The sequence below is a fragment of the Homalodisca vitripennis genome, chromosome 4 (assembly GCF_021130785.1).
Source record: "Homalodisca vitripennis isolate AUS2020 chromosome 4, UT_GWSS_2.1, whole genome shotgun sequence".
In the NCBI taxonomy this organism is placed as follows: Eukaryota; Metazoa; Arthropoda; class Insecta; order Hemiptera; family Cicadellidae; genus Homalodisca; species Homalodisca vitripennis.
This window is the reverse complement of record NC_060210.1, coordinates 99,928,392-99,953,532: the sequence shown is the minus strand read 5'-3', so window position 1 is coordinate 99,953,532 and position 25,141 is coordinate 99,928,392. Positions and strand designations below refer to the sequence as shown.

Genomic DNA, 25,141 nt, shown 5'->3' with positions numbered 1-25,141 from the left:
AGCAAACTTACTTTTTTTAGTTGAGAGGTTTATACATCCAAAATTTAGTATAAATTAACTTTTTGTATCGTGTCACATTTATAAAACTCATTGTATTTTAAAAACTACCCACGGGAAGGCTGCAGTATATGTTTATGTAGTTGATTTTAGCTAATCTTATTATTATTTTATACAGAAATATATTAATTATTTGTAATATGCTAAAGACGCCTAAAAATTAAAAATATGTGACTTTTTTACATATATTTTTTAGCCCACCCAACAACACAAAAGATTAGCCGCAAATAACACGGTATTTTAAAAATAATCTGTAGATATACAGGGAAGGGGCTATATTTATTTTAAGAACTACAAGTAACAACCCCTCGTCTTATACTTTTATTTCAAAGATTGTATAGTAAGATTTCAAATGTCTTTCATTAACAAAAATAAGTCTGCATTTTGTATTAATATGTATTTTAAACTTAAATTTTTGTTGCAAAATCTTAAACTACTCGTACAGGGTATATTTAATGTGTGACTAACTGTATATCGTACAACAAACACGACATGTGTTTTCTATAAATCCACTGCCATCTGAAGACAAACCCTCTTAAATAAATTTGGGGGGTGGGGGGGGGGGGGGGTGGGGGGGGGGGGGGGTGGGGGGGGGGGGGGGTGGGGGGGGGGGGGGGTGGGGGGGGGGGGGGGTGGGGGGGGGGGGGTTTTTACTCGATTCATTCCTTTTTGTATTAAAATGTACTTTATAATAAAAATATATAAATTTCTCATTCGTATTTACAAATCGACAATTTTTTTCAGAAATTACAATATTATTTTATAGTAATATCAATAGCAAAAATCTTTTACGTAAGCAAATGTTGCATTTTACGTACAAACACATCATTTTAATAATTGTCTACTTTAATTAATGAAGACATTAATTTTTATAATATGTATAATTGTGTGGTTTTTGTATTTCGTATGTGTAAAAATAACAAATTTAAAAAATTCAATATGTGAGATAATAGTTCTTAAGTTGTATAGTACATGAGTCAATATTTGTCTCCAACCTTGTTACTCAAATAACAAATATTCATTGTTGTCAGGGAAATCCATATATGGCACATTTAAGCGTATAGTGATAAAAACTATAAGTTCACCACCTTTACCTCCAATCCAACTTCCTTCGACAGTTATCATGGTGAGAGTGAGGAAAATATGGCTCGTAACTGCTTGGTAAGGTATAATCTGCAATGTTTACTTTTACATTTATTTCATTTGCATTTTTAAACAGTACAGATATAATGTTTACATTCATATAATAAAATTATGTGTGCAATCTTTTTAGTCTATAACCATGTTCTCTAATTTTTTAATCTAATTGGTAATCGTAAACCTGTTGTTCTTAAGGTCCATTGCTGTACTTAATATCTTAATAAATACGAACTTTCAAAGGGGTTGTATATTTCTCATGGTTATACTAAACAATTGTAAATTACTGCACAAGAAAATTAAAAATATTTGCTTAGTTCCATTTAAAAATACAGACATTTAAAATTGTACGGATGTCAAATTGATATCAGAAATCGTTGGTTTATAATTGATCCTTTGAATGTAATGAATTATTTGTTTGGATATCTATTAAGTACTAAATTGCAAACCTTTAGTAAGCCTAATATACAAAAAATCTATGTAAAACAGAAAAATTCTTAATAAAAACATGAATGATATTCTATCATTCCGAAATACTCAACAGGGTATTGATCCAGTTTCGTACTGAAATCAAAATGTTTTTCAAAAAGCATGCGTAGTGTGTGTACAGCAGTACCATCTATCTTAATTAATAGATCTATTTTAATATCGCTGTAGGCCAACTTCAATTATCCAGTGAATAGTATCATCGTAACATGGATATTGATTTGTTATTGTAAGTTCATTCTGAGATTTATTTACCGTTTCAGGAGTTTATGCATCATCATAACAGCTGTGACTGCTTATCTAGTCATGCTTTACGGATTGAAACTTGGTCCAGTAAAAAGTAAAGAATGGCTATCTACTGTGTTGGCTGCTATAGGGGGTGAAACATTTATTAGTGATCCAGCCAAGATCATATTTTTTTCTATCATTCTCACAATGGCATTTCAGGTAATTGGCTAAGTATGACGTTATAATAATAGCACGCTTAGGTTGATTATATGCATTCACTCGTTTGTTAAAGGTTCTGCTAAACATTTCAGAATATTGACTGCTACAATGTCATATTAAACAATCGCGCATAGTGTAATACCTAATGCGAGCAAGCCAATTTAAATTTTTCAGAATTTTGGGACAATATTACCTCTGTATAGTATATATAATAGTCATATGTTCATACATCATCTATGTGTTCTGCATATGTCATGACCCTCAAAGGAACTGTTTTCTTGGACTAATATGTAAGAAACATTATCTAATACAGTAGAAGGCAAAGTTAACAGTTCATTCACTTGCAATAAATGTTTTAAAAATATACATCATAACCAGAACTACAAATGTTATAACTATACTATATTATACTATATTATAAAGTATAGTTGTGTTATCACAGCAAAATGTGATAGCCGTCATCGACGTAGTTTTGAAATAGAAACATATCACTACAGACATTCTGATATTATTTTACTAGTTTAATTTTGATTTCGTAGTAAGTGGTAAATTTCGTAGTAAATTAGAGACCATTACCCGCTTAGAGCGTTTAAAGAGCTACATACCATTAGTAACCTTCTGGTATTATTTTTCTAGTTTAGTTGTAATCTCATAGTAAATGGTTGTGGACATTATCCACTTAGAGTGTTTAAAGAGTTATATACTACTAGTAACCTTCTGGTATTATTGTAATAGTGTGTTTGTGGCATCACAGTAACATATAGACCTTGGACTTTATCATATCTATAATTAGAACGTGTAGCATATATCCAATGTTCTAGTAGATACCGTAGTTCTCAACACTGACTGGATTGCGACAGACGCCTTGGAGTGCATAGTCATATTAGGAATATACAAGATCTCAGTATAAAGCTGCAGTGAAATTGTAAACCAAGTTTTCTAGAACCATCCAATTTTTTTAAAAGATTAGGAAAGAAGGCGTTTACGTATATCTATAACACAGTGTGGGATAATAAACACAGTTCGGTTCATTCCAATGGAAATTCTCATTGTACCAATAATTCAAAATAATTTGTTGATGTTTAAAATTTGACTAAATTTTACATGTCTATGATATTGATATATGTATGATATATTTATGCCTACATTTTGACATGACATGGCTTAATGTTTATGTGTTGCGTTTTAAACTTGCTGCATGTTCTTGTTCTAGGAAATTATTGTATGAATTCTCCAAGTAGCATTTTTATAATATACTTTACATTATTCTGTATGTTAACTTCTTAGTGTTTTTTTCTTCAGAGATATAAATTGATTATTAAAAAGATGTGTGCTTAAAGCATACGTAATTTTTTATGTTGTTTTTGCGTTAATTTTAAAACCAAGTCTTACAAATTTTAGAGAAAATATGAAGTAGATACACACGGAGTTGAATACCTGCAGGCTATACGCTTTAAAGTTCGAAGCGATAGAAAATACATAGAAGATTTATTGCAGAGACGGCGCCACCCAATGTACGCTCCCATACTACCAGAAATAAGACAGGTAATAGATGCGTCCAATGATTTCTAAGTAAACGTAATAGTGAATTGTAATGTAATTTGGAAATTTAATCTCTTTTTTGTGAATACTGCAAAAAACTGTATATTCAATGAATATCTCATGCCACCAAAAGGCACAGGTATACACTTTGATTACTAACATTAATTATTCTAAAACGTGCACAATACAGTTACTCAGATAAAAATGTATTATAAAAGTATACGAGTTATACAGATGTCAATAATAATCTTGCACATAGGTATGTATGATTACTTAAAATATGTCTTGCAGACAGGACTGTGTCTGAAGTAATGGGCAAAATTTGAAGTCTGACTATTGTGGTTACAAGTTGTGTGTTCTTCTAACTTTTCATTAAATGTTTCGTCAGATTAGCAATTTTATTTAATACCTGACTAATATACTGAGTATACTTTTTTACTATGAATTCATTTTTAATGAGTTAGCTCATTGAATAGATCATGAAGCAAATTCAAATTTATATAAAATACAAAAATTATTATATTTAAAGTAATCACTTGAGGAATGTATCGTGCTCCAAGATTACTGGCACGTGTGAGATTATGCAGCACACGTTTTATATTTATTAAAATACAGTTAGTCAATCTATAACCGCCTGCCTAGCTACACAGTGGTGAAAACTTTACGACTGTTGTTTTAGCGTCAGATTAAAGATGGCTAGGATTTTTCCAGGACTCTCGAGTCGATAGCTCTACCTCATCATGATAATTCCTTGCGGTTGTTAATAAGGACCTTTTCTCACATTACATTGGCTCTAACTGCGGGAGAAAAGGGGGTTTAATAAAGTAGATTACTCTTATCTCCAAACCAAAAGGGGAATCATTCTAACGAGTAATATCTGTGAAAGTTAATTGCCCACAGTTGGCCTCGATGTCATGGGTGCCGGACTAGCTTACTCCTCAACAGTTCAAATTATACCTAAATCAAATAATACTTCTCAACATAGTTGGACTTAAATTATAATTATGTCTACATTTAGTACTATGATTTCGAAAAGTTTGAAAACCGAAATGAAACGATGTATATAAAATCAGCTACAGAGTGATGTTCTAGAACAACTTGCTTTTTGTCTATGTACCACGAATGTTTAGCCCCCTTCCGAAAAATTCACATTGGTATTAAAACTACGCCTATTATGTCTGTAAATTAAATCGTTGGTTGTTCATACTGAGATAATGTCCATGCTTCTCGCCAATTGTTTGCACGAAAAGATAATTGAAATAATAATTCAAATTCTTGTCTTGATGGTCCGAAGACCATCATATGAATTTGGATGAAGCCAACATACATCGGAAACCACATTTCTTCAAAAAGAAATTAATTGAGGCAACATACATTAAATTGGCAGACCAACCAATCAGTCAACCATCAGTCGAGATTAGGCCGCTTTGGTTGCCAATTCTAAAAAAAATGAACTAAAGAGAAAACCAAAAGTATCAAACGGATCAGATATTTGTAATAAACCAATGCGGAGTCACAATATGGTTTTAAAAAGTTCATCTCGCATGAACCAATAATAACGAAAGGGCCCATTCCTGTCCCCCTTCCCTTTTATTTCCGCCATCTTGTTTTAGCCAGCCGTGACGATTACCAATGGCTAGTCCCTCTGGTCAGTCGTAGGTGGTTAGTAGACGAGTGAAGACGTATTGTGACCTGTATTCCGTAGTTAAGTTTTAATGATTAGTGTTTTGTATAGTTTTTTTATTAAGTGCACGTTTATAGAGTTAGTGAAGTTGACAAACAACATGTAGGTTGTGATTCCTGACTTAGGCGTGCCACAACGCTTCGGTAAGATTTGTTTATTTTAACCTAATTTGTAATTATGTATTAGGTTAGTTCTTTACCTGAAGAAGGGATCAGATTGCAGATCTCGAAACGTAGTGTTACTGATTTCTTGTTTCACTGAACGATGGCAAATGTCCGGAAAAATCCTGTTTCTTTCACAATAAGATATGTTTATTATTGAATTTTTAAAGGCCAGCGGAGCGGGAACTCTGAGGTCGGAGAGACAATCCATCCCTTAATGTTCTTTCTTTCATAATTTGATTTTTGCTAAGCGTTGATTAATCAGCGAGTCAGTCATGACATCTCTGGGTACTGGTAATTGATTCAGTGGCTCTGCTGTTAAGATAACCGATGTCCCTGAATACTTCCGTCTCACGTTTTCAGGCTTACCACATTATTGTTTCCATCCTTCAATTACAAGGTTTTAGATTTCTGATTTTGTGATAGATTTTAACTGTTAATGATATTTTAATGCCTCATTTCAATTACGTCTGACATTATTACTTTTTAATAACTGTATCCTTAAAAAATACTTTGCATAGCGAACACTACGTATGTTTCTAAGTAATGATAAGTATTGCTAACCTTTTAAAATGATCGTTTTGCTAGGAGATGTTGCGGAAACAAAACACGAGGAGAAATTGGCTATATTTTATAGACTTTATAGCATCTGCATTGTTCGTTGTGGTGATCAGCATCATAATCAATCGACTGTGGAGTTCTCACTATTATACAAACAATCAGGTGAAGAAATTAATCACTGCATCTCACCAACCAGACGTGGGGGTTATTGATTTCTATAATATTAGAGATACCTCTGAGTGAGTATTACATAAATTATTTTGGTAAATTTTGAAAGTATTTTTTAAGATTTTATGGTGGAGTTTTCAGTGCATAATAAAATAACTAAACAAAAATTAATCGATGCCTTGAGTTATATTATATATGTATTACGGTTTTACTAAAGACATGCCGTACAGACACATTGATACTTTTACACCAAGCTAAGGCTAAATAATTACACAAAAGTTAATTAATACTGCTAGTGTAACTTTACAGTTATCCCGCAATCACGAATGTTGTAAATTTTTGAAGTTAAATAACATATTTAAAGATAAAAAAGTTCTTCTTGCAGTACTGGTGATGTTTTTAGAACAACGCTATTATTTTGATGTTAGAATAGGTAAACTTGTAATCCATTGCTTGGAGATAAAAACTAAGTGGAAGTTTTTATACCGAGATTAATTCAAAATGTATTCAGTGAATATGTGATTTTTTCACATAAAAGAGTAATATGTAATACAAATTTATCGAATCTTTTTAGCTTTAGGATTTCATCACTCGTTGGGCTGAAAAAATTCCACACGATATCAAGAAAACGATTGGCCTGTAGACTTGAAAGTTTGCATGACTCTTTAATTTTAAACTAGGAACACTGAGCTGTTCAATAGCGGTGTATGTCATTATATGGGATTATTATATTCATATAGTAAAAAGAAAATATAATAGACTGGAGTCAATTCTGAAAGTCGAGACAGTATTCGACTTCAGCGCACTCTTCCGTTGTAGTACCCTAGCTTGGTCGCCGGACATTTTATTTGAATGCTATAAAACCTAACTTACAGAACAAAGATGTGAATAAATAAAAGTCGCAATATATCAAGAAATATTTTATCCGTACATTTTGAATTTTGCTGGAAACTTAATTTTTACATTGACAATGAGTTCTACGACGGTACATGTCCAATCATAGAGTTTGGCTGAGCGTCGTTGATGCCTGTCACTCAGTAGGCTATGACAATTTCTCCTTTCTGACTGGAAGATGTAAACATATATTCTGTATGATTGCATGTTTGTCTGTATGTCCACATTATATTTAGAGAGTGAATGTGCAATATAGATCTGAAATCTTGCACGGAACCATCGCGAAGCCTGTGGTGTTCTTACTCTCTTACCTTGTAAATTAAATTTTGCAGATTCTACGTGAATATCTTGGTACTGTAGGCACTTTAATACATTTCAATGACAAATTAAAGTGGGTAAAACAAAGAAACTAACTTTATCTATAGTCTATACTCTTAAAATTATCGTATAAGGATTCTTTCTGCCCTTGTTTTTTATCCAAATCCTAGAAAGTAATTTGTATAGTATTTGAATTCAGTCATCACCACTATTAATTCATCTCCGTAAGATTTTAGCTCAGAATTTACATTGACATGAAGGTGAACTTTAGTGACTCGAGCAATGCGGCTTTGATATTCAGTCTTAATGAGTGTTGCTTGTCAGAAGCGTGCTCAGAGATTCATCGGGCTCGCGTTACTTCCTTATGTCGCAAAATGTGAAAGCATACAATTTTTGGCAGACATAGGAATGCCAGATGGGTTTTCTATTTTAGTATCATATAATATCAAAATATTGAACCAAGCAAATGTGGGGGGGGGACCCTATGTCTTTGATTTAGTTTTTCATGTTATGAGACTTGTTTTGATAACCGATTCCCAAATCCATATGGCTTATAATACTCTCCTATTTATGGAACCAAGTGGTTATCCACTAATAACCTCATAGTCTTTTGAGCAAATTTGATTGTTTATCTTGACTATTCAATTCTGAAAGGTTCGTAATTCTTTCCGATTTCCACAGCTGGCTGGAAGTCCGAGTACCTAAATACATATATTATTGATAATTACAACAGAGACTATGATCATGTAGTATCAAAATGTTACATAATCCAATTTTAATAAAATATCGGTCATAATAACTGAATTAAAAACTAATCCAGTTATTATAACCGATATAAAATTAAAACAATTATTAGCAAAATATTTATTGATCGCAGATATACAGTTACAAAATATTATTCTCTTAAATACAAATGTAATGACCCTCTGATTTAATTTTGAAAATATCATCATTATTATTATTACGTTTAATATGTTCACACAGCATGGAAAAATATTTGGAATATACAATAATGTATTCACTGTACAACACAAGATGGTACAATGACAAAGAAATCTCAGAGATGCAGAATGGAAATAGCACTCATGGTGAGTTATATTGAGTATGTAGTTTGTGTGTACAAGTTTATATATTTGGAATATACAATTATGTTTGCATTACCATAAACAAGTGAAATGGTCATTAAGAAGGTAATCAGACATAAAACCGCTACGATTATTAAAGTTCAATGCCATGTATTACGAGTACTATAATTCTAATACTAACAACTATTGATGTGTTAAGCTATAATGTAAACTATACATTTTCATTACAAGTTAGGACATTTATATGCTTACATAATTGAAATAAATTATTATTACTATCCACGTGAAGAGAGTTTTTAAATAAAATTATTTAAGTTTTTTATGGAAGTATCTAACTACGCACAAAGGAAATCTATATACATAATTAGAAAGCTTCTTGTGACATTTCATATTTCAATCATTTAATTCTTATTTTAAAAACTTTTTAAGAACTAGATTATTTTATCGATCTCATTATCATGCACGTGTAAATGAAGGAGATCAAAGCCATTATTTTGATTGGGTGAGAACTAATAAAAATAGTAAGGGATTTCTCATGAATAGACAGTGTGATAGAGACATTTCATATAAAAATTCTCTTTCTTTACGCGTTAATTCTATATCATATTATCAATAATATCTTAGTGTCTAATAGGGAGTGATAAAATGTTCATGTGTAATTGATTAACTTAGAATTTATTGTTTTATAAATAATGTAGTATAATTCGTGAAGGTATTTTGGGCTGTTATAAAATTTAAGGCCAGTCAAATCGTGCTTCTTTGATAGCTCTAATCTGAATATCTATAGAGTACTAAACGGCTTCAATTAGCATTGCTTCTATCAAAATTATAGTTACATAGTTTTTTACAGACAAGAATCTTTGAGACTGGGCCGCTTCGCTGACTTCGTTTTGCTCAGTCTCTTATCTTACACATACTCTCAAGGAAGAAAAGAGTTTCCATAAACCGATGGAGTAGGTAGCGGTATTATTATACCTTGCCAACAATATTTAAGATTTTGATCTAAGTTGACATTGCGATGGCTGTCTATGTCGCAATTGAGATATTTAACATCTTCAAGATCCTTTACATAAAAGTACACTATATGTGCAGTTAGACAATACGAGTTTTCATATAATGCTAAAACTTACAGATCCGTTGTACTGGACGGAAGATTGTGCCAAAAGAATGCTGGGGCTTCCCAAGTTGAGGCAACTTCGCACAAAAACGAGTAGGTTTAACTTTTAAATTTACTTTTAAGAAAGAATTATTTTTTAACAAATTCTAACATTTTGTACAACTATAGTAAACTAATAGTATTTATACAATATATCTTGATTTGGTAACATAAGCATCCCTTGCAGCTTGATCATTATTTATCCACAGCTGGTTGTACGAATGAAGAGACATCTCACCTTAATAGTATTGATTGGGTTATTCTCTGGGGAGTTTTCTTCACAGGGTTTCTTCCCGATGTTTTGCAGTTAATATTGATTGAACTATAGAAGAACATAGAGGCACGCATGTTTATAATAATTCATGTAGTGTCATATTTCACAGTAAAACTGCTGAAATTCCACTAGTACAGATGTGTGAGCTTACTGTTAAATCTATCAAACGAGTAGTCAGTGTTAAAGAATATTTTGTACATCTTAATACAAATGACCTTTCTTGTTTACTGACAATTCAGGAAAATGCCGAAACATTCTAAAACAAGAAGCAATGTGTCTACCTAAACTAAGCGAAAAGTATAAAGACACAGATGTGTATGGAGTGGGGTGGACACCTGCACACTGGACTGAAGTAATTAGAAACAACTCTCCATGGCAATATACGCAAGACCTCTCCAGTTTCATATTCAGACTGTACAGATTGTACGGTAGGTGTGGTGTTTTAATACAATTAGTTAAAATACACAGAGAAAACTGAGTTAAAACAAGAAGAATATTATAGCTTTAGTAGGCTATGGCTTTATATTTCTCGTCCAGCAATTGGGAATATTGTACCTTTATATCACGTTGCGGATATGTAAGACTAGATAATATTGGACACGTTGTGGTTAAAGAATCGGAATCTTATCATAGATTAACGTTCATACTTTTCTTTGACGGGATTACTTTTGAATATCCATTTTAAAGTGTATGCAGAAATATTTGCACAAAATAGGAACCCATTTTGATAATAATGAGGGAAGATAGACCACTAAAATATGGCTAAGGGCACTTGAACATTATTGCCGAACTTATTCTAGAAGTGCATATATTCCCATTATCAACCCGAAATGATGATTAAGGCAAACACTCAGCACTTATAGATATACACTTCAGATTTATTTTCTCCTAACGGTGTCACCAATTTAACATGGAACCAGATATATAACCTATCCTACGAGTGTGCATCTTTAATTAACAAGAATAACAATAATTGACTAACAATTTAACAATATAACAAGTGATAATTACATTAATAAAAGTCTCACAGTAATATATAATATGGCAATAATAATGTTCGAACAATAACAAATAATAGGAATATTATCGATCGAAGTTCATTTAACGTTATTTATGAAATTTTGTTTCTCAAAATAAATTACTCGATCGTATTAACCATTAAATGTAATGTGGAATCTACTTAACATATGACAGGCGCCAAAAGGTTGAAATCATTTAAAATATATATTGTAGTAGATTTTTTAGTATAAATGGAATGATTTTAAATATAGTTGATTGAAATTATTTATCCCTAAAATTATGAATTCGGGTGTTAGCTAATTTTTTTTTATTTCAAACACTCATACACGGAAGCGCGCGCGCGCACACACACACACACACACACACACACACACAATCATCGTCATCATCTGCATCATCTTCCTCTTTCTTGATTTCCTTCTTGACATCGGTGTGTAAAGTGCGTGTCTCCTTGGTGTCACGCAATTCCTTGATCAACGGCTGGTATTGCTTTTCAAACATCTCCTCGGACTCCAATTCACCCCGCTTAAACCGATTATACTTTTGTTTTTATAGCTTTCTTTAATTTTGATATCTCCGTCATAAGCTGCTTCTTGTTTCGCGTCATGATTGACACTGAACCCACAGCCTGCTATCTGTTTATTTATATAGGATTTCCTCATCTGTTCGAAAAATGATGAAGTATCGAATAATCTGCACTCGTCATACCGCGAAACTAGCCTTACCTCCACTCTATCGTCAAACCTTACCCTCTTCATGGCAGTTCTACTTGTCTAAAAAACAATGCCCGCTTCTTGTGTTTTCTAATGTAACGAATCACTTCTTTAAGTGAAACACCAGAGGTCAATGGTAGGCCGTAGTAATATCTGTCTGTCTCAGGATTGAATCTAGGTATGCGTTCTCGTAGCGTCATATCTCTAAAAATAAATGTTCTTTTAATACCGTGCCGCCACTGAGGGATCTCAGCGACCGTATACTGATCGTTTGACACTGTTCTGTCCATATATTCCTTCAAACGTTGAATAGGTCGATCAACGTTAGTGTTGTGCAACAGATATGAGTTTAGAAGAAGAAACTCATCCGAGTTTGCGCCGGTAAATTCATGCCAGCTTCTAAACAGGTTTGGTTGCGTTATTTTATACTCACCGGTTTTCGTTACCAAAGAGATGCCGAATTTTTCGCACTGCAGTGGTACTGTGGGTAATGCAATTTTCAAGAAATCTGCTGTGTACAGTCCTTGACATATGTTGTTCACTGCAGCAAACGGTTTACCCCGCCTTCCCATTACACTACTAGGCATTGGGCCGTAACTTACATTGTAACTTATGTTTAAGTAACACCGCGACCGCAGTGCACGTCTATAGAGTGTAACGGGGGATCTAACTGGTATACTGCGCTCAGTCAACACTATACACTTAGTGGCATAAGGTATATCACAAGCATACTTCAACATCCTTAAGTATATCTGAGTAAAGTTCAAACTACCGTGACTGTTACTGAGTTTCAATATCGGCTTGCCAAAGAGGTCGGGGAACGGTCTAAACCGAGACAGTAGGTTCATGGGTTCACGCACCGTACCGTTTAGCATGTCCTCATGGTAAATTACCAATTCAATAGGTACATTCTTCTCCTGACACTCGGCTATAAACGCTATCCACCTATCTCTGTTGTATATACGCTGGCTAGATGAAATCATCAACAGCACTATTGGCGGTAAGCTCCTGCTGTAGCAACCTGGTCTTCTATGACGCCAACAAAGTCTATTATACGCATGACCGTGTGCACCACGTCTACTGCAATAGTTACCGCAAAACCTTTTCTTATCTGCGTAATACCACGTGCAAAGATTAGAGCTTACCTTTGTAAGTCTCTTGATACCACCGTAACCGGCATCTGCATACCTTCTAACGTCGTTGTAGTAATAGATCCGCGTACTCATAGTGACTCAAGGAAAGTGTCAACCCCAACGCGGTATCTGCCCTTATAAAGGTCGCGATCCTTGTCTATGACAAGAAATCCATGCTTGTCATTCCACGCTAGAGTGCATAGTTTTTTCAAAGAGTCATACGGCATGTCTGTATTGATGTGATCAGCGTACACGTGTTTTAAGATTCATGTCATCCTGTTTAAAGAGTATTAAAAAATTTGCATTGTCTCGTATCAGTTGTTTGGGGATCCTGCTGTACGTTTGGCCAAGATAGAAAACATCGATATTGTTGTGACGGCCCATAGTGAAATAAGCGCGGATGTTGTCATGCTTTTCACACGCTATGTCGTCGAAAACCATAATGGAATGCGGTTTGGCTTCGCTAGGACTTATAACGGTGTTATTGTCATCTGAAGGAAAGTAACCAATCTCTTTAGGCAATACCTTTGCAAGAAATTGGTATTTGGGTTGATAAAGTGATTTAGAAAAAACGTACACGTTCTCGTAAACAAGGCCGTTTGGATCAAACAAGAGGTTGAACAGCACGTTGGTTTTACCGCAATTAGAAGGCCCTGCAATAATACAGCGTATAGAGTTTGGTAGGAGAAGACCGTGCTTGCTTTTTTCCAAATCTCCCCTCCACCCACATACCGGTCAAAATTAGACACGGGTAGCTCCAGAGACTGCTTCACGACACGCATTCCAGCTGTTACTGACTGCGCATCGTAAATATCTATGTTTAAATATAGCTTGCACCAGCAGTCGCTCTCTCTCTCTCTCTCTCTTGGACGGAACATTAAGTCCTCAGATAATATGCTTCTTGTCTATCCACGTATCACTTGTTTTATCGAAACCTGTCCATCTAACAAGTACTTTATCTTTTTTTCTTTTTAATACTTTTTCAATTAGATAAACGTCACCAGTTTTTGCTTTGGCTAGTTCCTCTTTGTAAAAACCACCTTTTAACACAGTCCCGCTAGAGTCCATCAGAATGTATGTCTTTGGATTGCTCGGTTTCACGGCGAACACTGTGAATATTTCATTCGTCCAGTTCGGCATGTAACCTTTTTTAAAAACACGCTTGTACTTGCTAATTCTTACTTTATCGTTCACGTTGAACTTTGACTCGATCTGTTTTTTCCCTTTATTTCTTCTCGATTTTTCGATACGCGTCAGAATAAGCTTTACGTGTTTTTCCCTCACATCCTTCGGTTTCATACCGATGCTCCTGTGAACGGACGCGTTGTACTCCTTAACTATTCTCGGTAACATGGAGAGCCACTCGTAATTACCTCTAGCAGTAAACAGTTTCCACATTTTTTCTTTTAGCGTCCGATTGAGCCGTTCTACTATACTTGCTTTAAGCTCTGAGTAAGTGTTATAGTGATTTATTTCGTACGCCGTCATCAGTTTGTTAACATGAATGTTGAACCATTCTTTACCCTGATCGGTCTGAAAGTTCTTCATCTTATGCTTCTTCAAAATTGGTTCTAACGCTCTCGCTACCTCTAATCCGGTTTTACTCTTTAGCGGTACAGCAAAAGCAAACTTTGTTAAGCAATTTATCATCGTAAGTATGTATTTCATACCTTTGTTTTCACCAGCGTACGGTAGCATCTCTACAAGATCCGCTTGGTACAAATCGTCTTTACCTTTCAAGGTGACGCCACGCCTCTTGAAATTGCGACGAGCCGGTCTGTGTAGCTCGTTAGCTATTGCTTGACGCTTGTCCATTACGCAAATGATGAATATCTAAGTAATCTTTTATATTTAACCCCCTAAATTCTACAGCCCCTCCACCGCTGTAGACCGTGGCATGCTCCAAAAGACGCTAGTTCATGCCTCCGTTATCCCCCTGGCATTACCGATGGTTGTCAACACTCTGATCGACTGTCAACACGCCGACCGGGAATACCCATACAGCCCCAACCAACGCTGTATGCTGTGATGGGACAACGAGTTCCCACCTCCCTTCCTTGTCCGTTGAACAAGGGTATTCTCTCGAGCAGCGATAAAGACCGAGAGTATGATACTATATTCCCTTTAGTAGTGGTGGTAGGATTGTGGAAAGAGTTTATATAATCTAGAGTCTGCAGAGGCATAAATCGGATTAGTGGCTGAAATTAGCCTTATTGCATACTTCATATCATTATACACCTGCTGACGTAAACACGGGTTTCCGAGCGCTTTAACAGGGTGGTGGACGCTAGAGGTGCCCGTCCAGTGAAGGTTTCACCCATCTACATGCGTGAGTCCTCGCACCTTACATGGTCACACCTCGTAACGACCGAAGGAAAAGTTTGTTTCTACGGTGTTTAGACCAACCTCCTCGTCACCCCGGCTCTGGAACCGCGAATACAACAGCGCAGGAAGTGCGTCACAACATGTGTTGACCACATGTGCTAGTAGAGGCGCCGTTCTGCCACGTATCCCGCTCTCAGTACTGAGTTCGGCTCCGTGCAGAGTGCTACCAATTATTCTTGGTGCGTATCACCTATACTCGTTTCTCGTTGATACGTTTTTAATAATACCACTATCACGATCATCCTCTGCGTCATCCGTGGTCTCCAGTGCTAGTGATTAGTAGTTTTTTGCGGAATTCGCAATCAGGATATTCGGGTGAGGAAGATGAAGAACCAGAATATTTCCGGTGTCGTGGTGATGGTGGATGGAGTACGACTAAAGGGAATACAGTACAGAGGTAAATTTATTCATTATTTTCTCATTTTCGCTCCAAACTCAATTCGACTGTGACAATAGACTCATTACTTGTTAACATAATTCTGTATTGTCAGCATAAGGTACCATCTAACTGGTTTTTGACATTTTACAATAACCATAAGGCAGGGTTCCATACTCACCTTCGCGTCTGCGTTTTGGACCTGTAATTTTGAAAACCTTTGTCTCTTTGACAGTAACTATTTGCCTGGACTTTGTTCTCCTAATTCTGTTTTCTTCAATATCGAGTGTTACCCAGGTTTCACTAAGAACCATTTCTTTAAGTTTTTCAAAATTTAGATTTTTTGAAGTTTTTAGGTTAAGAGTGAGACCCTTGATTTTGCAGACAGATACAAAATCGTTTTTGTTTGTGGAAAAACGCGATAAGCATACGTCTTTGGACCACCGGAAACAAATTCTACAATATGAGATCCGGGACCGTAGTCTTTAGCCAGCTCGTCTGTCATCTGCCCTAGGTAGTCGCCGGTATTTACTCTGTACAAGCCATTTTTGTATACGTACACAACACTGTCTGTATCGTAGTACAATACTTGTTTACCCAGTGCCTCCAGATGATCATAAAGCTTTAAACGGGCTTGACTTGTAGTGTAGGCAGCTAGGACAACGTTTACAGTGGCTAATGACTCGCCCACTTCTTCTAAATGTTGCCAGCTTACCAGGACAACGTCATCGTTGATTTCCTGTATTCTGTTTACGGCAACGCTAGAATCCATACACAGCTTAAACAGTTCCTCAGGGTCTCTGGTGATGAGCGTTTTTGTCTGGTTTTCTCTCTGCCCAAACTTACCCCAGAACGAGTTAAGCATTAACTTTGCTAGAGAGCGGAGGCCTTCGTTTTTCTCTATCTTTGACGGATCAAGCTTTACTCCCTCGTGGTCGTAATAATCCTGCACATATTTTTCCTTTTCTTCGTCTGTCTGACACCATGATGGATAGCCTGACGCCTCTTGTTTTATCTTTAGAAATTTGTCGATAAAGTCTGTAAACAATCCGCCCGTTTCGAAAGTGGCTACGTTGTACTCCCACAGCTCGTACATTTCAACAACTCTATAGCCTTTTTCAACTGCCTTCCGTACTTCATCCATCGTCCATGTGCCAATCAACGCCCTTTCCTCGTCACTGTGTTGACAGTCATCGTTGTTGAGCTCTTCGCCACAGACATTGCACAGTACAAACATTAATTTGTCATTCATTCTAGCTGGAAGCACTGGATGATAAAGATCTTTTGGAGGTAGCATTTTGCACTTTAGCAAGCCCTCAACCTGCATTCCCCTCTCTCTGCACTCTTTGTCACCAATATAGATGGTAGGATGGGATATCGGATATTTACCGTGTTTACAAACGTAGGGATATAGGGAGCATACGTCCACATACTGTATTGTCTCATCTTCCGTACACTTGTAATACGTCATGGCATTTCCGGTTCTTCCTCCGAAAAATGCGTCTCGTGGATTGAGCGGTAAGGTGTTCAACACGGGATGGTTTTCCAAATATGTTAGCTCCTTTTCTGATTTTAGTTTATTAAAGTCACACTGCCACATCTCTACCACCTCATAAGGTGTACGTGACAGCTTCTCGATTTTGGCTCTTGTCCTCTCGTATCTGAGTTCGAGGGTGTCAGAAGGATCTTCTTTCAACGGTTCACCTCTTTTGTACGGGAAACACTTTGGACATCCGTGATAGTAACAACCTTGAAATTCATATATTCTGTCTCCATCAAATCCATCCACCTTCATTCCCTCAATGTTGACCTCTCGCTCTCTTCCTGCGTGCTGTATTCTAACACCTCGCCGCTCTTCTTCCCACGTCAACCATTGTAAAGAAATGCCAGAATGATTGTCCACTAATCTGTATCCTTTCTTTGGCAATATTCCGATTGTTTCAGGCTTTAAGAAATTACGTCTAAACGCTAGGTTACATGCGCTAGCTATGGTGACAGCTTCCAGAAACGGGTCGACATTGCATTCGGCTAAAAATAGGGATCTAAATTTAATACACGCCTTTGCCAGTATGTCAACGTCAGAGATGCAATATTCTATCAATTCCTTCTGAAAGTCAAACACATAGTTATTGCATACCTGTTCATTGTGCCATTTCTCGAAGTCTTTGTAGTTCTTTTCAAACATTGACTCTGGGCAATAGAATACTTTTGCTGGTATCGGTCCCACGTAGTTTTGGTTTGCGATCGTGTTGAACAGATGAGGGAAGTAGCCTTTCTTCATTTCGGGACCAAGATCAAAGGCTTTAGGAAGAGCGGACAGTGACATGGGAAAGTAGTTGAGAGAGTCAATGAAACGTACGTTGTCAAACTCCAGCAAAATTACTTTTGTCCCACGAGTAATGACTTCCGGTGTGAATTTGGTCTCTTCCAGAATATATCTCAAGATGAATTGGAAGTCGAATCCTTGTCCGTTATGAGCTATGACGCACACGTCTTTGTATGGTTTGCGAATTTCCATTACATAGTTCATAAAACTGGATATTGGGTCTTCCTGAAAGATTTTTCTGCGTTGGAGGCAGTTTTCACAAAACTCGTTATTATTTATACATTGGCTACAGAACTGTTCTGAGACGCACAAGTTAGCTTTGTGAACCTTGATGTCAGGCTCGTTCTCTAAACATTCGTCCTGACGAGTCTCCAGGTCAAAGAATATGTACAGAAAGTTATCATTCTTAGTGGGTACTTTGTTTTGGCGCATGTAACATTGATGATTAGCGGGTTTTAAATTCTGCGCAAGTGCTACAATATACTTCACCGCATTCATGTTGTGTTTTTCTATGTTTCTTGTATATGTTTTTTCTCACAGTCGAGACACTTCTGTACGTTTTTGCAGAGATCACCTTGGTGAGCAGCAAAGCAGCGCTGGTTTTTAAAGTGACGATTACACTCAGGGCAAGTTATTCCTGAATGCTCGAGCTTGCAGGGAGGTGAGATTGTGCTACAAGCAGAGCAGACATTAGAACATCGGTGATCACCTCTGTGGTCATACGGCACATGACAAGCTTCACAATAGAAATGGCAAGCGAAAGCTGCTGTCAAATTAGTTATCACGTTGAAGTGACCTTTGTGAAACAACAAGTTTATTTTGTATGAGGCTTCCGTATTGTTACCACTGAAGTATACGTCCCGCCCTTTTGCATTATAGCTGAATACTGTTATGTTATATTTCTTCAAGTGGTCTTGAAACTTTTCAAGTTCAGCTATACCAGCCCCCTCTTCTGAAATATTAACTCTTGCCTTTGCCATTAGTTTCTGTGCTCTAAATGTTTGTCTCTTAGCCATGTCCTGCCTTATTGCTTTAAGTTGAGGATCTTTTTTGGCATAGGCTTTTGCTACCACTATAGCTCGGGGCAGACACAGATTATCGCTATTCTTAATGACTACGATACCTTTTCGTCCTTTGCACTCTTCGCTGAAGCTATTGTATTTACCGGGCCTATTTCTACCTCTACCTACGGGCAGATTGACAACCGTACAAGACACTTGAAACGTATCACTAGAAGTGACAGATTCAGCGTTACTCTGTACAATACCTCCAAAGATTTTCCATAACACGTCAAGGTTAACTTCATCAGCTGGTCTAAAGGCTACGTATCCCGGATCTTTATTCTTGAAATTTAAACTGTTCAAAGTGAAACCTAGGTAATCTGTATCTGAAGCTTTAGCTTTCATTTGCTCTACAACTTCTCCGAACCCCCGCTTAATCCAATCCAGTTCAGATATTCCTTCAGGAGGACTGTTGAATTTAAACGTTGTCCTCATACCGTAAAGTCTAAACTTTTTGACATACGTTTCACTGGTGTTTACTAAATATACAGGCTCTAGCATATTTACCGACATGATATATGGCTTATTGAGAAATGTAGTTGAGGTTTATGTTAAACAAATATGACAATGTTATTTTAAATTTGTTTAAATGAACGGCTATCGTTGAGATGGTACAATGTAGCTATACACAATGACAATGACAGAATAGTGTTAAGTGAACAAGTAAGAAGCAGGCTTACCACAGTGAAGAGCAGCACGGTTAATGACTGGCCATCGGTCGGCCGCTCTATTTATATAGCGCTCCGGTAATGTTCGGTAACCTGAGCACCTATAAATAGCTGACTCACCGGTATGGACTGAAGACTAATGATCTGCACGTGGCTCACGTAGCTCCCAGGCTGACGCAATATGATTTAATGTTTCATGTTGGTTACTGTGGAATGCACATCTGTGTAGTTATTATTGGAGTCGTTGGAATGTGCACCTGCATCCGTCACCGAGAGAGGGAGAAGAGCCGTTGGAATGCACATCTGTGTAGTTATTATTGGACTCGTTGATCGCCGGGCGCCCCGCGCCGCACGTACAGCCATATCGCGCCGCCACGCACAACTCGTCTCCGTGGTCCAGTGGTCAGCGCGACAGTCTCGCATTCGTAGGGGTCCGGGTTCGGATACCGGCCGCCGGAGACACAAATTTTTGTTCATCCGCCATGACACCGTCCGCCATCGCTCGTCCGCCATCGCTCTCGTAAGGTGGGGGGCTTGCTGCTCTCCCATTGGCTGGGGGGTCGTCGCAGGGGGTCTAGGAGGGGGCGGGGGGTGTGGGAGGGGGGAGGGGAGGGGGGCAGGGGGCGTGGCCTAGCCGCCATTGCTGCTTTCTCATTGGTCCAGAATAACTCCATAAGAGCCCATGTTACGGCCAAAGTGGCGCCCGTTCTACTCACACACACATACATATATAAAATGAAACATTTTTAGGAAGCTTAGCAAGGGTTCCTGTATTTCTATTCCTAAGAGACCGCGTTGCAAACATAAAAAACAAGTTGGTAGAAATATTTTAGTCAAAGTAAATGTTTCTTTATCCATAAAAGTACCAATTGAGCTAATATTCTTAGGTAAATCTGGAAAAATGTATGAACGTGGAGGATATCTAACGACTCTGGGACCTAAGAGGCGCCAGGCAGATCTGACACTAGCAGACTTGAGAGAAAACTACTGGCAGGACGCCCGGACACGGGTGGTCTTCTTGGAACTGACTCTGTACAACGCAAACAAAAACCTCTTCAGTCAGGTCACGCTTACAGTGGAGTATATGATTACCGGCAGCACCCTCCTGAATGCACGGGTAATACTCCTAGTAGAATAAGCTGACACTGTGCTGAGTCAATTACTTTTTTCTGCAATGTTTTATTGCTGATAAAATTCCATTGATAGGCAATAGTATTGAACATTAGCAGGACTAATGACGGAGTTTTTTGCAGGATTTTGATCAGTTTTTTTTTTATTTATAATGGCTGTAGGGATATTCCTTTTTGAAATGTTCTATATGAAGATACAGAGTGTTCAACTTAAAATTGGCCCCAAATCTGTGCAAATAACAATTGGTAGGTTTGCATTGGTAATGTTTGTCTGTAATTCCAGTAGTGTATGAGGATTGCTCACAGTTGTCCTATTATTCTTCGCCTTGAAACCGCTCACCATACGCCTATTTTTTGGTGTAGGGGGGTTTGGATGAATATGTAAGGGTTGGGTTGTCAGTACCCCATGTCCGGTAGTTGTGGCTATTAACATAACCTCCAAGACTCATTCGTAAAGGCCACTTGATCTAAATTGTCAACGTTGCCTCTAATGAATTTCTTGAACCGTTTGCAATAGTGAACCCTTTTTACACTATCAGCATCCTTCAGTTCATGGAAGATCTGTATTCGGTATGGATAACATTTCAGTATTCTCACAGAAGTGTGGGTTGAACCTAAGAAATGTTCTTTTCTAGGCTTAGTCTTCGCAAAGTTTATGTGCTCTCGTAACTGATATCTAATATCCTTAACGACCTGCGGAGTTAAAACTGGCCGCTGCCTGTGACGAATTGTTTGGGAATAATCAAGGGAATATTAAACATGATAGTTGTGAATATTTGTTATATTGTCTATACAATATAAAAACTAAATGAACATTCTCTTGTTGCTTGATCTGTCTTGACGAATTGTTTGGGAATAATCAAGGAAATATTAAACATGATAGTTGTGAATATTTGTTATATTGTCTATACAATATAAAAACTAAATGAACATTCTCTTGTTGCTTGATCTGTCTTGACGAATTGTTTGGGAATAATCAAGGGAATATTAAACATGATAGTTGTGAATATTTGTTATATTGTCTATACAATATAAAAACTAAATGAACATTCTCTTGTTGCTTGATCTGTCTTGACGAATTGTTTGGGAATAATCAAGGAAATATTAAACATGATAGTTGTGAATGTTTGTTATATTATTGTCTATACAATATAAAAACTAAATGAACATTCTCTTGTTGCTTGATCTGTCTTGACGAATTGTTTGGGAATAATCAAGGAAATATTAAACATGATAGTTGTGAATGTTTGTTATATTGTCTATACAATATAAAAACTAAATGAACATTCTCTTGTTGCTTGATCTGTCTTGACGAATTGTTTGGGAATAATCAAGGGAATATTAAACATGATAGTTGTGAATATTTGTTATTATATTGTCTATACAATATAAAAACTAAATGAACATTATCTTGTTGCTTGATCTGTCTTGACGAATTGTTTGGGAATAATCAAGGGAATATCAAACATGATAGTTGTGAATATTTGTTATATTATTGTCTATACAATATAAAAACTAAATGAACATTCTCTTGTTGCTTGATCTGTCTTGACGAATTGTTTGGGAATAATCATGGGAATATTAAACATAATAGTTATGACTATTTGTTGTATTGTCTATACAGCATAAAAAATAAATGAACATTCTCTTGTTGCTTGATCTGTCTTGACGAATTGTTTGGGAATAATCATGGGAATATTAAACATAATAGTTATGACTATTTGTTATATTGTCTATACAACATTAAAAAAATCCATTCTTACCATACTTTAAACGATGCAAAGCAGTGAAAAATAAGTTTCTGGTAAAGACTAATAAACGTTTGTATCTCATATTATTTCTAAAAGTAATAAAAGAATAAGCAATGTAAAAAAATTAGAACTATGTATACTATTTACACAGTTTATCGTAACCTATTCAAGATTTATGTACATTTCAAAACTCCAGAATTGTAACAGTGTTTTGACAACGTAAATACCCTTATTGACTAACTCTGCTAAACCGTAAAAGATTTTTAAGTAAAAACATTCTCAGCTGATAAACAATTGAGTTTTTGAGATTACAATAATTTTAATACATCTACGAATGTCTTTTTTTATTACAAATACACTTCAAAGTCGTTGAGACCACATAGCAAGCAAGTCCTTAAGTTGTTTTGCGAACTACATATAGTTTCACACTATCACAAATGCATTATAAGATATACTGATGATTATTAGTTATAACTATTTCAAGAATTCATTACGTTAAGATTGTTTATTATTGAAATTCCAAATGCATATTGTTTTGTTTTGTTGCAGATTACTTCAGTTCAGCACACCATGATCTTCATTGTATGGCTTATCATTTTCTTATCTTACCTTGTGTTCTACTTTTGTCGTTGTTTTTTCCTGATTAATCTACAAGGTTTCTTCGGATATCTTTCCTCCACTAGTAACGTACTCCGTTTACTTATAATTATTACGGGTTTCTTAACTGTTGTCATATACATATTATGCTATTTTAATATTCGTAGTTACTTAGAATTATTTCAAAAGCAGGGCACGGATAGTTATTTTGACTTTGATGACTTGACATTTTATTTTCTAACGTTAAAGATATGTCTGTCGGTTTTGTTGTGCTTAGCCATTGTGCGTATGCTTGTATTATTCCGTTTTGGCAAATCTATAACTATGTATTATTACGCATTTGTAATCTCAATACAATGGATTGTTTGGTTAATGCTATTATTAGTGTTATGCATAGTTGCTCTTCATTTGATAAGTTATTTTCTCAACACTTATCTAATTTATGATGTACCACGAATAGTGGAAAAGTACAGAAAAGTGATGCAACACTACAATCCGCCTGAATATGAGTATCACACTGCTAAATTATTTATCCTCGTTAAGGTAATATCTTTAAGTGTCTTTACATTACTTCTCATTACATTATTTATGTACTACACAAAGACAGCAAGGTACTAGATTTTGAAACCTTTATATTATTTTTATTTCATGCATATCCTTTCTCATTGTTTATAAATAGATTAATAGGCCAATCAAGTTTCAATAGTAATTATGTTTTCTTTATTACTGCATTACTACAGTCTACGTTTAGTATCAAAATGACAGATTTTTCATTGTTAGTTCATAGGCGTGTCGTTTATCTGAGTTTTAATGTAATAATTTGAAATTGTTGCAATAAAAGAGTTTACTGTAGCAATTTTCGTTTATTTCTGGTATTATAGGTTAGATTTTTTATTGCTCACCATTTTTATACAGTAATGTATACAAATATTTGTGCAATAATTTGGAGTAATATTGATAAAATGATTATTCGTAAAGACAATAATCAACCATATAAAGGATGTTGAATGGGCGTTAAAAAGGAGTATTCAAACTATTTCAATATGTTGTAAACATAATAATTCTTTAAATGCCGGTTCACATGCTGATTTACCAAGGGAAATAATTAGTAGAAAATACTTGCATAATCTTTAAATATAAAGATAATCATTCCTTTATTTATGCTTTTCGGTTTGTTATTAAAAAATAAAATTTCATCCCGAACGAGGAAACGAACATTATGAAAAATGTTCTCTCCCGTTTCGTTATCCAATGTCATCAAAATATGTAAAATTGTTTAAAAAGATTAGGTCAGAATATAAGTATCCGAAAGTGTTAATAAATATTTATGGTTAAGATGAAAAGATTAATTGAGCCAATGAAAGTATCAGCGCACATAATTTAAAGATTTATAAACAACATGATTTATGTAAGCTAACAGTGTCATATGCAGGTAAAACAGTAAAAGTTCTCAATTACTATAAAAATGTCCTCATCCTTATGTCATTTCTATGGGTATTTAAAGTATTTAAACCAAATTTCATCTTGTAAATACTCCTGAGAAATCAAAAACCAGTAAAACTCAGAATAATATTCCAAATGTTGTCGTAACAACATACATTTAATACATTTGGTTTCAAATGTAACAAAAAAAATCGTATTTACAATCCTATATGTTATATGTAGATATTACATGATCAAGATTTGTTAAATTGTCATCAAGAACCCAAAATATATTAAAATACATAGCAAAATAGTATAGTAAAGTATAATATACGTTAAGAGACAATATGAAAATGTTGATTTAATCTACAAATACAATTTACTTGTGATAAGTCGAATTATATTTAAATTGTGCCAATTTTTAAATGTGTATGGCCTCTGAAAGACAGATTGAATTATATTTTTGATCTTAGACAACATATATTGTGTACCATATTACAATTTTGGTTTTGCGGTTTGATTTACAATGTAATATATTAAAAAGTATTTATATGCAGAACACGTAAAATGTTTGATTTTAACTTCAAAC

At 35.6% G+C, this 25,141-nt stretch overlaps 1 protein-coding gene across 1 annotated transcript; it reads left to right on the top strand.

The window, feature by feature from the left end:
- Positions 1 to 1,093: 1,093 nt before the first annotated feature.
- LOC124361478 (polycystic kidney disease 2-like 2 protein) lies at positions 1,094 to 23,972 on the top strand. Its single transcript, XM_046815527.1, has 9 exons — positions 1,094 to 1,218; positions 1,944 to 2,127; positions 3,529 to 3,672; positions 6,103 to 6,314; positions 8,440 to 8,543; positions 9,673 to 9,750; positions 10,210 to 10,398; positions 20,540 to 20,769; positions 23,083 to 23,972. The coding sequence occupies exons 1-9, from the start codon at positions 1,181 to 1,183 to the stop codon at positions 23,746 to 23,748; spliced, it is 1,845 nt and encodes a 614-aa protein (XP_046671483.1). The 5' UTR covers positions 1,094 to 1,180; the 3' UTR covers positions 23,749 to 23,972.
- The last annotated feature ends 1,169 nt before the right edge of the window (positions 23,973 to 25,141 follow it).